General features: G+C 47.3%; 1 protein-coding gene across 1 annotated transcript in view; it reads right to left on the bottom strand.

Moving 5' to 3' along the window:
• The window catches only part of KCNK10 (potassium two pore domain channel subfamily K member 10), a 101,993-nt gene extending 89,234 nt beyond the window's left edge, over positions 1–12,759 (bottom strand). The window contains exon 1 of the mRNA XM_058655318.1: positions 12,600–12,759. Within this exon, the coding sequence (XP_058511301.1) occupies positions 12,600–12,651 (52 nt within the window). The 5' untranslated portion in view covers positions 12,652–12,759. The remainder of the gene's footprint in view (positions 1–12,599) is intronic.
• Between the last annotated feature and the right edge of the window lie 1,057 nt (positions 12,760–13,816).

Genomic DNA, 13,816 nt, shown 5'->3' with positions numbered 1-13,816 from the left:
AATCCTGAGGATAAAGGGATTCTCTCCTCCTCCACCATCCCTCTTCTCCTCCTAAATGAATAAATAAATAAAAGGTACTCAGAAAATATGACTGAATATATGAATGCCCCAGGACATGGTTCTTCATTAATTCTGTTTCCCAAAAGAAGGATAAGGGTATAAAGACCCCAGCACCTGTTCACTGTCACAGATGCCCAGTTTAATCATGGAGTTCATTAGATGTGCTTCATCTTTTCTTTACTGGCTGGGCAATGACAAATTGCTTGACCAACACAATTCTTTTTGTCCTCCAAGATACTTCAGTGGACTGGGATATCCCAAAAATCCCTCACAGTTCCCAAAGTTCAACATGAGCAGAGTGGCTCAAGATGTTCATACAAATGGAAGTTTGCTTCCAGGGCTCTTCCCAGCTTTTCCTGGCACCTTCTTCCTTCCAGTGTCTCTGTCTGCTCCCTACAAGGTACATCCCCAATGCTACAGTTCTCGCTTTTGACTTCTCCCTTTCTTACTCTATGCCAACTCATCAAGACTTTTCTGCCCTGGGTTGCCTTGCTTCCTGACCTAGCTCACTCACAGAACTAATTCACCTGGCTGTGGATCCACTGGAATTGGAAAATCCATTATCCTGAAAAATTGCATTTGCATCATAACAGGATGGATTGTGGAGGTGATGTTTCCATCAGCTTCAGGTCTTTTCACCTTTCTGGTCTAACACCTAGCTCTGTCTTGGCAAGCACTCACTCAACAGCAAGATGGGTAGATAAGCAGAGAGATGAACAGTCAATGGACAGAGTAAATGGGAAACTGTAGGAAAGAAGGAAGTAGGTCAGTGCGCAGAGGGACTTCACAGGGTCCCTCAGACCCCACCCTCTGCCATTGCCCGCTCTGCCTATCTTTAGAATTGAGACTGAACACAAAGACTGCGGCCTGACCAGTAGGCATTCCTGCTCCTATGGAAACTGTATCCTCACTCCGCCAGAGAAAGAGATCAGCATATCATAGCCTCTCATTAATTCAGGCTTTGGGGAGGCCTTCTGAATCAAAGCCACAAGGACATGAATAGCAGGCGGTCTCATTATAGTCAAAGGAAAAATACCCTAATACCACAATACCTCCAGACATTCCAGAAACAAAGTGACAGCAGGGACAGAGAAGATGCTGGCAAAATTTTTTAGGCTCATTATTCTGCACTGATAATTATATGCTTCCAGAAGTTTAATGTACAACAGAATATGCGCATGCCTTAGTTTTTGGTTAATTGATTTATTCACTCCAGATATGTTAATTACCATAGAATCAAGGACTGTGCAACAAAGCCAAGGAAAAGATTATGTTAATTAACATAAATTGAAAATGAAACAGGCACTGCTTTAAAATAGGGACTGCCCTAAACCAAAGATATCAAGAAAAGATTTTTCCTGCCTCAATGTTTCATAGTAATTTCTGTGACTCTTCCAAAAAAAGAAAAGTCTCAGGTGAGTCCAGTAGCAGCACACATAGGTTTCCTCACTAAACTTTTGCAGAATTGATCATCCCAATTATGAGTGATTTAAATAACCTTCAAAATAGACATTTGATTCTGTCATCCTTCCACTTTAGGCCATTCAAGTCCTTCCCACTATTCTTGGGGAGAAAACCAAAACTCCTGAATATGACCTACTCTACCTGCATTCACACCACACCTCACCTGCCAGCCAGCACCAAGCACCAGAGCTCATTTTGTTGTGCCTCATCAGCCTTCTCCATTCTTTGAGAACACATCCAAAAGCTCAGAAACAACATCAGACTGGAAGCACAGAGTGTCCTCACAAACGCTGGGCACCATGAGCCATCAATGTGACACAGAGCTGCAATTAAATCTAGAGGACACACATGCCATACAACCCGTTTTTCCACAATAAAAATGGAAAAACTAGGGGCAGGCATTGTTGAAGAGGTTAAGGCGCTGCTTGAGACATGCGTCCCATGTTGAAGTGTCCGGCTTGGAGTGCTTCCAACGTTCTGCTAATGAGCACCTGAGAGGCAAAGGGTGATGGTTCAAGCAGTTCTGTCCCCGTCACACACAGAGCAAACTGTAATTGAGTTCTAAGGTCCTAACAAAAGCCTGGTCCTGCCTTGGTCATCATGGGCTTTTGGGGAGGGAACCAGTTGATGGAGATCTTACTTTTTCTCTCTGTATCTTTCTGCTTTTCAAATAAAATGTGTTTTATAAATCCGTAATTTCATGATTCCTACATTATACGAATTTTTTGGTAAATGAGAAATCTGAGGAAATGTGTATTTGGCTTCAACTGGGGTTATATGGAATCCATTGTGAATCTGAGAATTGAAAATGGGGTCTTAGCAAGTGCAGCGTTGATTGGTAATTAAAATAATCGAACTACCCTGAATGTCCATCTCTGTGGGGATAAAAGAAAGGAAGGGAAAACTCCCGGGTGGAGGAATAGAAGGGAACAAGAGAACTAGAGGTGGGTGCAATAGCACGTTGGAATCCTTAGATGAGCTAGGCTTTGGTTACTATGGTTACAGATGCTATGAGAGCTGGCCTGGGCTGCGAAGGGAACCCCAGGCAATCTTATTCAACTGATTTGCACCCTATCTTAGATACAGTCTTTGTCATTTTGTGCAGCAAATATCTAGCTCCCAATGATCCCCAAGTTAACACTGCCACCAAAAGAAACAGCTCTCAACCCAAAACACACAAAGAAGACAAAATCACCTCAGTACTAAAGCCAGAAGTGTACTGTTTGGAAACGCAGGAATCTCCAAGGCAGCAAAGGCTTCCTGCTTCCTGGAATGTATTGGAAAAGCAACAAGACCATTCAGAACAGGTTTACCTGAAACAGGATGGGGCATGCTCGCAGTGTGTCTTCACAAGACCTTTTCGCTGTGTCCTGACACCTCCGAACACTTTTCCTGCCACCTTGGTGAGACTCTGCCTTTCATTTCAGTCCTACCAGGCAGACTGGTGGCCTGGCATCACTGCAGACACCAGGCACCCATTGCCAGGTGTTTCCACTGCCTTGAGAATTCTGGGTTTTCAGTCAGTGAATCCATGAGAGACAGGAGCCTGACCAAGGGAACCTATCAGAGAAAACGGACCCTGAATCTTCACACACAACCTCTGGTTTCACAGTGATAAAAATAGGATGTATCGTGTGATTGTGATTTGTGCTAATATTTTAGAGATGTACACAGAGCTCAGCACCCATACATGATACCCTTGATAGATGCTTTTGGTTTTTGAAAAAAAAATTTTAATTCTGGACAGATAGGCATACCAGAATCTGTTATAAGACCATACACCTTAAATATATATCATCATCATCATCATCATCACACTCACTGTCTTTCTAGAATGTTTTGAGCAACGACTGAAAGAAGGGGGGAAATAGTTACGTGAATCACGTTGTTGTTAAGTGGAAAATGAAAGGCTAAATACAATTAAGACAATTTCTATACTGTGGGATTATCAGGAAGAGAAGAAAGCTCAGGTGTGAAATCAGACAGACCCAGACTGTCAGGTAACTTTGGGCAAGTTTTCTAAACTCCACGGGCCTCAGCCTCCTTATCTGGGAAATAACTGTTACTACATTCTTTATCTTTACCCTGGAGAAAACAAGGGCTCAAAAAGGTTAGCATGGGGCTAGGATTGTGGCACAGCCAGTGAAGCTGGCACCTGTGACTCACATCCCATATGAGCACCAATCTGAGTGCCAGCTGCTCCACTTCCGATTGAGTTCCCTGCTAATGCCCCTGGTAAAGTGGCAGAAGATGATCCCATTACCTTGCTTCCTGCCATCCAAGTGGGAGACCTGGATGTAGTTCCAGATGCCTGGTTTTCGCCTGGCCCAGCTCTGGTTATTGAAGGGCATTTTTGATAGTAAACCAGAAGCTGGAAGATTTCTCTCTCTCTCTCACTCTCTTTCTCTCTCTCTCTCTCTCTCAACTCTACTTTTCAAGTAAATAAAATAAACCTTTGAAAGAGAGAGGAAGAGAGGAAAGGAAGGAAGGAAGGCCGGCCGTCCAGAACTCCGAGGTACCAGAAACCCATACACACACCGGTTCCAGTCTTGGCTATTCCATTTCTGACCCAGCTCCCTGCTAATGTGTCTGGGAAAACAGAGGAAAAGGACCCAAGATAGGAGACCTGGAAGAAGCTCCAGGCTCCTGGCTTCAGACCAGGCCAATTTCAGCCACCGTGGCCAATTGGTGAGTGAACCAGCAGCTGGAAGTTTTCTCCATCTCTCCATCTCTCTGTAACTCTGCATTTCAAATGAAAGAATAAACCTAATTTTTTTTAAATAAAATAAATACAAGGTTTCTTCCATAAGAATAGAAAAATAATAATGCAAGTTATTGGTGGTACAAAAACCAGCATCTCCTGAAATTCCACCCACCCAGCCCCTACCCCCATCCCCATAACCTCTAATGCCTACCCCTTCCCACCTCCCTTGATCTGGAAATGCCACAGGAAAAGCATCCAGTTCTCCTCGTGATCACCCTCCCTCCCACCTTAAATATCTGAGAATCAGAAAGACAGGAATTCATTTTCAAGTCATACTATTTAATGCCAGAAACTTGAGTGAGAGGGAGGAAAAAAAAATATCTAATTATATCCACAAACCACAGATAAATGTTCCAGAGAGTAGATATGACATCTCCACTCCACCATTCTGGAAAATGGCAATGAGCCTGAGCCACAAAAGCCATCTTAGAGTACCCTAAGACCTCTCATCTCCGCTGAGAGTAGCCCTAAGACCAGAGCCTGCGTTGGGCGGGGCAGGGAGGTGCCTTTGACCACCATAACTCCAAGGGAGGGAAATCAGACGGGAGGTTGTGACCAGCGGGTCCCCGTCTCACACTGAGGTCAGACGGGAGGTTGTGAGCAGCGGGTCCCCGTCTCACACTGAGGTCAGACAGGAGGTTGTGAGCAGCGGGTCCCGTGTCACACTGAGGCCAGCTCACCTAGGAGATGCCCTTAAAGATACAGTTAGACTTCAGACAAGGCTTACGGCTTCATCCAAGGGAAATGTTCACATGGAAACCTAGTTGGCTGTAAATGATGAGGCTTCTTTCTGTCTCCCTCCTAATTCCCCCATGGACTCACTGTGCCTATATAAAACCCAGTTGGCATAGCTCTCACGTGTGGTTGTTTCTCAACTTGGGGCAAGACTGCACTGCATGAAAATGAATCTTACTGAAGATATGATTGGAATAAAGACAAAGCACAGGTGTTTCGGAAACAGGATGAAGCAACAAGGTCAACATACCCCATTTCATCTTTCTCTGTCTCTCCCCACACCCTCTTTTTCAACAGAGAAAGATACAACTCCCATTTCCTGAATCACTCCCCCAAATGCCTGAAACAGAGAGCTTGGCCAGGCCAAGGCTAATACTAAACCATGGGATCCAGGAACTCAATACAGTTCTCCCAAGTAGGTAGTAGCAACGCAGCTACTTGCATCATCTTGGGATGAATATTAGAAGAAAGCTGGAAAGTAGAATGGAGCCAAGACTCAAAACCAAGTATTCCAATATGGGATGTAGGCATCCCAACTTCTGGCTTAACTGCTACACCAAATGCTCATCCTTGTGACATGCAACCGGCAAAAGGATGATGGAGCCCCTTCGCCCCAGACACTGCTGGGGAAGAATGCTCAAATAAATCTTGGCTCTGACAATCTCTGGAACATCATCACTCCATATTTGCTAGGATAATGGCTGAGATTTTAGCACATTAATCTCATTTGAAGTGCTGATCTCCTAAAAATTGGATATTAAATTAAAAGACGTTATTTCCTCCCCAGAAAGTCTGAGCCATGCAAATAAGTGCGTAGAAATACATTAATGAGGAAAGCACTAAGCAACCTTGTAAGGTGTATACAGCTCACTGTCACAAGAGACCAGCATCTCCTGATCTAGGACAACAGAAACGAGAGTCAAGGAGCTTTGGCTGAGCTCGTGGGGGAGAACAGGTGCTAACCTGCACAGGCAACACAACCTGCCGGAGACAGTGGTGGGCTGAGAGCTCCCAGACCAGCAGAGACAGCATGTCCTCTACAGCTCTCAGACAAACCCAGCAATACACTTTAGCAGGATGTAGAGGTGGAAGAGGAAAGTATGCCAGGGACCCAAACCCTGTAAAGAAGGAAAACTTGAAGGAAACTGCATCAAAAGGCTTGGCCTGGCCCTGGCTCTGCTGGCTAACAGCACTGGGCCTCCGTAAGTCATTTATCCATTCTACATCTTAATGAACACAACAGTGAAGATAAGATTCTAAAGTCTACAAAAACAGGGTTATTTAAAAAACAGGTAAACTCATTTGTAAAGAAACATTTTGAAAAACTAAAAGACCCCCACACCTATTATGGTTCAGGCCCCTGCAGAATTTTGTGTTATAGCCTTTGCACTAAAACTGCAGCTTTTTAAAAATTCAAACTCCAGTTCCACACCTTTGCTTCTTTCTTAAACGCATTAAAGTACCTAAAAATACCTGTGCTCCAATAGCTAATGTGAGTCAAATTATTAATTGGACACTGACCATGTCTTTGTCAGAATGGATCAACTCCCTCCCCCACCTTCACCTCCCTCTCATGCAGCCTTTTCACTCTTGGTGAAAGCGCAGTAAATGAAAACAAAACAAACAAAAACCCAGAGTCCCCTTGGAGCTCGAAACACCTGGGAGCCTGAAGGATTATTTGAGGATGTTCTTCCTTCCTCCTTATTGATACATCCCCATCTTTAGCTTAACGTAGTCCTGACCCTCCCACAATACATAAAGCATTTGGGATGCTCTCCAACCCCACGATGCAGCCATTAATTCATTGTGTGTCATGGGCCAGGCACTTCCCAGGGCACTAGGGGTGTCACAATAAGCAAGACTGAGGCAGTGCTTGATTGCAGAGTTCATGTGCCACGGAAGGTGGATGGCATTAAACGGGACCCATGAGTAAGTAATTGTTTTCAGATCATGACTGTTGGATAGGTGCCACAGTAGAAAGAGATAGGCCTGATGAATGATAGAAGGGGTCTTTAGATGAGACAGGGAAGCCCTTACGCACAAAGGGATGATTGAGCTGAAATTCACATGAGTGGAAATCAGCCAGCTATGTGAACATGCTTTGTAAGCAAAGGGAGATGATCGTGCTAAGTCCCTGAGGCAGGAACAAGTGTCCTCTGTTGGAGGAGCAAAAAGAAACCAGGACAGATCAAGGGAGACCCTTCAAGAGACAAAGGCAAAGAGGCAGAGGGAGGCAATGGCAACACCTGCTCCCTACAGGGGAGGAAAGTAAAGCCCAGAGCGGCAAATGGGCAGCACAAAGTCACACAGCTCATTATTGCTTCAGCTAGTTGCAGAACCTAACTCTTCTGCCCTAACTCCAGAAATCTTTCCACCATATTGACCTGCTTACTGCAGGTCAGGAATACTGTTTGCCAATCTTACTGATGTTTAATTAACTCTCTCAACATATATAAGCAGTAAACAAGGATCAATTTTATTTTACTTGAAATGCAGAACAGAGAGAGAGATATCTTCCACCCATTGGTCCAATCTTTCAGATACCCAAAATTGCTAGGGTTGAACCAAGATGAAGCCAGAAGCCAAGAACTAGAACTTCCTCTGGGTCCCCCCATGGGTGGCAGGGACCCAAGTGTTGGAGCCATCAGCTGCTGCCCATGTGTACACTAGCAGGAAACTGGATCAGAAGCAAAGGTGAGACTTTCTCGCCAGCACTCCAATACAGGATATGGGCATCCCAAGCAGCAGCTTAACATGCTGCACCACAAAGCCTAATTTTGTACAGAAAGTCATCAACAAGTGCTGCTGGAGACTGACAATGCACAAATGGGGCAGGCTTAACACACAGCATGTATGCCGCTCGGCATGCCTGTATCCTTGGGTTTCTGTCCCACCTCTGCTTCCAATCCCAGCTTTATGCTAATGTGCCTCTTGGACAGCAGGAGATAGTAACCCAAGTACTTGCACCCCGAATTCTTGAATTCTAGGCTCTGGCTTTGATCTCACCCAGTCCAGGTTTTGCAAGCCAGCAGACGAAAGATTTCTCGCCTTCTCCCTCTCCCCCGCTCCTTCCCTGGCTCCTTCCCTCCCCTTCTCCCTCTCCCTGTTTCCCTTTCCGCATACAGAAAAATAACTAATTTTTAAATGCACAAGAATTGCGCTATGAAAGGCAAGGGTTTGTATCAGTCCACCTTTTTGTGTAGGTTATTTCACAGGTAGCACACTTCTTTGTTGAAGGTTCAGTTCCATGAACAAAAAAGAAAGCCACCTCTTACCAGAGACTCATCCTTTTATATTTAGGTCTTATTTTTGCACCTACACCTCTTGACAGTGCTTTGCTTAATTCACCCAAGTGCAATCAAAACCAATCTGTTCTCAAACCACCTTCATTTTGTGCTATTAAATCGTCAGGTGATGGGCCATAAGCAAAACATTGTAATTACAACTTCCCTTCACAACTCAAGAGCATCCCTGTGTGAAGGTTCGAGTCTGTTTCCAGGAAATACTACAGGCCATGGAAGGGGAACAATCGGAACCTCCCCCTTTGCTTTTCCACCAGAATGTGGGTCTCCCCTCATCTTTGCCCTGCCAATCTCACTTACTCCATGTAAACCCGAACTTCACAAAACAGACTCAACGTCCAGCTAGTGCCTATTGTAAATGGGCTGCCAGACAGAAATGAAGACACTGGATAGATGGGCTAGTGGAGAAAGCAATGGATAGGAAAAGGCTGACTCAGAACCTCACTCTTCCCTCTTCCTCTTTTATCTCTTCTTGCTTCTACACTCTCCTCGCTGTTCTTCCAACAAACTTCTTCAGCCCCTGAGTTTTGGAGGTCCTTCACCAAGCAAGAGCCACAAGTTCTGATAACCTCAAAAGCACAGACTTGAAGTGGATGTTTGTAGGTTTTTTTCTTTTTAAGATTCACTTTTTTATTGGAAAGTCAGATTTACACAGAGAAGGTAGGACAGAAAGACCTGGTTCACTCCCCAAGTGGCTGCAACAGCCAGAGCCGATCCAATCCAAAGCCAGGAGCCAGGAGCTTCCTCTGAGGCTCCTATTCAGGTGCAGTGTTCCAAGGCCTTGGGCAGTCCTCAGCTGCTTTTACAGGCCACAGGTGGGATGCTGAATGGGAGGTGGAGCAGCCAGGACACAAACTGGCGCCCATATGAGATCCCAGCACACACAAAGCAAAGACTTTAGCCACTAAGCTACCATGCCAGGCCCGGGCTTGAAGTGTATTTAGGATCTCAGATCCCAGGCTATTTCTATCACTTACTAATTAACCTATCTCTTCCTCAGTTTCCTCATTTGTAAAACTAGCCTCCTGTGTAGTATGTGATGGTTAAAACTAATATAAATATAGGACTGATGCCTTGCACATAATTCTATACAAATGTGAAATTTGCCATCTCCACCCCCGCTCTCCTTTCACCACCAACCCCTGGCTAGAAAAAAAAAAGAAAAAACTATTCTGGGGTCAGCATCATAGCATAATAAGTCAATCCTCCACCTATGGTGCCAGTATCCCATACAGGTGCTAGTTTGCATCCCAGTTGTTGCAATTCTAATCCAACTCTCCGTTTGTGGCTTGAAAAAGAAGAGAAAGATAGCCCTTGAGCCCCTGCACCTGCATGGGAGATCTAAAAGAAACTCCAGGCTCCAGGCTGCAGACTAGCACAGCTCTCCATTACAATCATTTGGAGAGTAAACCAGCAGATGGGAGTTTCTGTGTGTTTCTCCTGCTCTGTCTGTAAATCTTACAAATAAAAACAAAATAAATTTTAAAGAAAAGGAAAAGATTATTGTCACTCCCACCTTCATAAACAACCACACATGAAGTCAGAGCATCTTGGTGGAAGGTAGCTGAGTGTCAATCATTGTCATCATGTCAATCAAGTGTCACATAGGACACTAACACATACCATTGGATCACAGTTATGAAAGTAACTGTATGAAAGAATCACACCAGACAGCTGCTATAATGATTGCTCATTCAATAGTGTTATGTTTGTTGAGGTCTTTTCATTTGTAGCACCTTTGGTAATTGTGTATGCTACCTGCCTACTTGTCTTCACTATTGATCAAACTGGAAATGCACAAAAAACACACCTGTGTTTATCACTGGGACATGAATATATACAGAACAAAGATCATACAAAAATGTTTTCGAAATCAAAGGCCAGCTTCACCAAGTCAGTGTCTCAGCTCCAGCCCTCTTCCACAGCTCCCTGAAGATCCTAATCCTGCTCTTTAGACAATTCCCCACCCGACACATCCTTGCATGCGACGGGGACATCTCCCATTCAATGAATCCCTCCTAAACTCATGAGGTTTGTCAGGACTGATCCTGCCCTGGCTGCCAACCCAGTTATTCCAATGCTTCCACCTCCCCATTCTATTCACACAAAACCTATTGGTCTCCAATAGCTAATAGATTCCTACTCATCCACTTCTCCAACCCCACAGCCACACCTGGGTCCATGCGCCATTGTATCTGGTATTCCACATGAGCCACAGGGCACGTGTTTTGAAATTTGGTTTGGATCACATCTTTCAGATTGAAAGTCTCCAGTGGCTTCAGATAGAGACTGCACTGCTCCTCCCACACTTCAGTTCTACCCTTCCTCCAGAGACACAGGACACTGGGGTCTGATCACATCTCAAAACACAAGCTCCAGCCTTTCAGTTCCTAAACTAAATGTTCTCCTTCTGCCTCAGGACCGCTGCACCTGCTGTCTCCTCCACTACAATAGTTCCCTTTCCATTGGCCAACTGACTTCTACTCCATGTCTCCACACAGTGTAACTCTCCTTCAGGAAATGTCCCCTAATTACCCACCTAACATGCTCTTAATCAAGCTCTTTCACCAGACTCTGTCTTAAAACACGTCATGGAACACAGATAAACTTGTAATTACTCACTCCTCCATTCCACGATTAATTTAGATCCAACCCCCTCACTATAAACTACAAAAATGCAGAGCTTTTTTTTTCCTCTCCCTGGGTGACTGTTTTTCCAGCGCCTACTATGGTGCTTGCTTGGTATGCAGTAGGTATTGGATAAACATATTTTGAAGGGATCCCAAAAATAGCCAAAGTACCCTTCCATATGTTCAGAGATTTGGAGACAAAGTAGAAGTTCTGTGTGGTGCTGAAGGTGTGTTAAAAAAAAAAAAAGAAAGAAAGAAAGAAAAAGGGCCAGGCGGCGTGGCCTAGCGGCTAAAGTCCTTGCCTTGAAAGCCCCTTGATCCCATATGGGCCCCGGTTCTAATCCCCGCAGCTCCACTTCCCATCCAGCTCCCTGCTTGTGGCCTGGGAAAACAGTCAAGGACGGCCCAAAGCTTTGGGACCCTGCACCCGCGTGGGAGACCCAGAAGAGGTTCCTGGCTCCCGGCATCGGATTGGTGCGTACCGGCCCGTTGCGGCTCACTTGGGGAGTGAAACATCGGATGGAAGATCTTCCTCTCTGTCTCTCCTCCTCTCTGTATATCCGGCTTTCCAATAATAATAAAATCTTTAAAAAAAAAAAAAAAAGACCTGGATGGTTGCAGAAGCTAATACTTCACTCTTTACCAGCACGTCAATTCTTACATTTATTCAACCAACGAAAGGGTTTCCTCTTTCCAATCAGGAGGAAAAGAAACCGTGTGGCCAAAGAGGACGTTAAGCACATATACACTAAACAAATGTCAACCCTAATACACACATGCGTGTGGGGGGGCAACGGCTGGCCAAGGGGAGCCCAGCACAATGCGAAAGTGCCTTCTTTTCATCACTGGATACAGACTGTCAACTTCCTGCTTCCTCATTGATCACTCCAAAGATGCCTTAACATCTGTATAATTACAAACATAGTGAATGAGGTGTGGCACACATAGATCTATCTTAAAACGCTGCCATTGGGCCGGAGAGGGCAGGGCAGGGTCCAACTTCCTCAAAAATCTGTAAACCCCAACCTGGGCCAGCCCCGCCCTTCCAGACAACCCCCACCCGCTCCCTCTTCCCTTCCCACCTAAATCAAACTAAAGCCTGGTTTAGTAATAGAACTGAGCCAAGAAGACTCCCAGAAGCCTTAAGGGCACCAATCCTCGTCCGTGTGCCCTATGAGAAGGGCTACCCCAGGGACAGTGGCTACAGATGCGAGCCCGCTCGCTGCCTGGAAACCTTTCCCACTGAGGACAGTTCCAGGCATGCGGCGCAGCTCCAGGTCCAAGGGGAGACACCCTACCCACCTCCGAGAGACAAAGATCACTAGAAACAAAGGACGCACACACACACACACACACAAATGCCCACACTTGGTGCCATATCAAGCCAAACAGCTGGCTCGGTGTATCTGTAAGTAGATCGTGAAACAATCCAGGAGGGACAATGATTATGTGACAATGACAGGCACGATCTGGGTTCGGAACCCACGCTGCCTCCGCCCTCCTCCCACCCGGCGCTGCAGTTCCTGGGCGCATTTCCCAGCCTCAGGACACTCGCTGCCAGGAGCAAGAGCGCTGCCACTCCTGCAAGCGTGCACACGCAGAGAGGCAGGGCGAGGAGGACAGCCAAAAGTAAGAAATACCAACCTTTAGGGTCCCAGTTCACCTGTTTTCTTGGCGTCTCGATTGGAAATTTCATTGCTCCGTTGCCCAGAAGGGGAATAAAGCAAAAGGATCAACAATAAAGCCCTCGGGCTTTCCACGCCTCAGTACAGCAGTCCAGCAAAACAATTTCTAAGGATTGGGGGCCAGGGGCAGGGCCTTGGATCGGCTCGTGGAGGCACCGCAGAGAAAGACGGGTGGGGAAAATAGTGGCTTAGGAAAGAACTGGAGACCGGTTGGGTGACTGCACGGGTGGAAACTGATCGCGACCCCGTAGGAAAAGCAAAAAGTGCTATCAGCGAGGAGAGAAGGAAAAGGATGGAGAGAAAAAGGCTCGGGAAAGCTATCCCAAAGCGCTGCGGGCAGGCTAGGAGCCTAGCAGCCGTAAGCCCCGGCGAGCGAAAAGCCCACTGCAGTGTCACTCCGGCCCCCGGAAGGCGTGTGCGCCCACACACCCGCACACCCTCTCCCGCGCACACACACACTCGCCCGGGCGCGCGCTTGGGCCGGCACGTCAGCCTCACTCGACCGCGCCGTACGCACACGCCCCACCCCGCCCGCCGCTGCTCGCCCCCGGGCGACGCCCCCCACTCCCCACCCCCCGAAAGCCATTGGACGCAGAAGTGGCGCGGCTCCCGGGGAGCGCGCGGAGACAACCACCCTCCCTGCCGCGCGCCGCAGACGCCGCGCCACGGCGGGAGAGAGCGCGGGGCGCGGCGGACGCAGGTGCCCAGCCCCGGCTGCGAGCAGAACCAGCAGCCCCGGCAACGAGCGGCGGTGGGTTCGCCGGCTGGGCGGCTGGAGCGGCGGGGTGGGGAGAGAGCGGCGGGCGCGCCGCTACTTACTTAGCTGGGCTAGCCGGCCGGCGGGGCGTATAGGTGGCCGCGGCACGCTCGGTGGAGTTGCAGCCGGAGACACGCTTGGCTGCCTGGAAGGCGCTGCAGGAGGCGGAGGAAGGGCCGCTGCGGCCCCGCCGCAGACCTCTGCCTCGGGGACGCCCCCCTTTTCTTCTTTTCTCACTTTGTTTCTTCACTCCGGTCCCCTCCAGTACCGGGTTCTCTCGACTGAGCCCCGAACCCCGGTCCCCAGCGCACCCGGAGGACGCCGGTGCCAGCCACGAGCCCTTTGTTCTGGGACCGTTCCGCGTTGGCTGAGATCTCCCCGCCCGGGGAAGCTCGCTCCCCAGACGCTAGCTTGCTTCC

The sequence above is a fragment of the Ochotona princeps genome, chromosome 26 (assembly GCF_030435755.1).
Source record: "Ochotona princeps isolate mOchPri1 chromosome 26, mOchPri1.hap1, whole genome shotgun sequence".
NCBI classification, from domain to species: Eukaryota; Metazoa; Chordata; class Mammalia; order Lagomorpha; family Ochotonidae; genus Ochotona; species Ochotona princeps.
The sequence above is the reverse complement of the archived record's forward strand: the minus strand, read 5'-3'. Positions and strand labels throughout refer to the sequence as shown.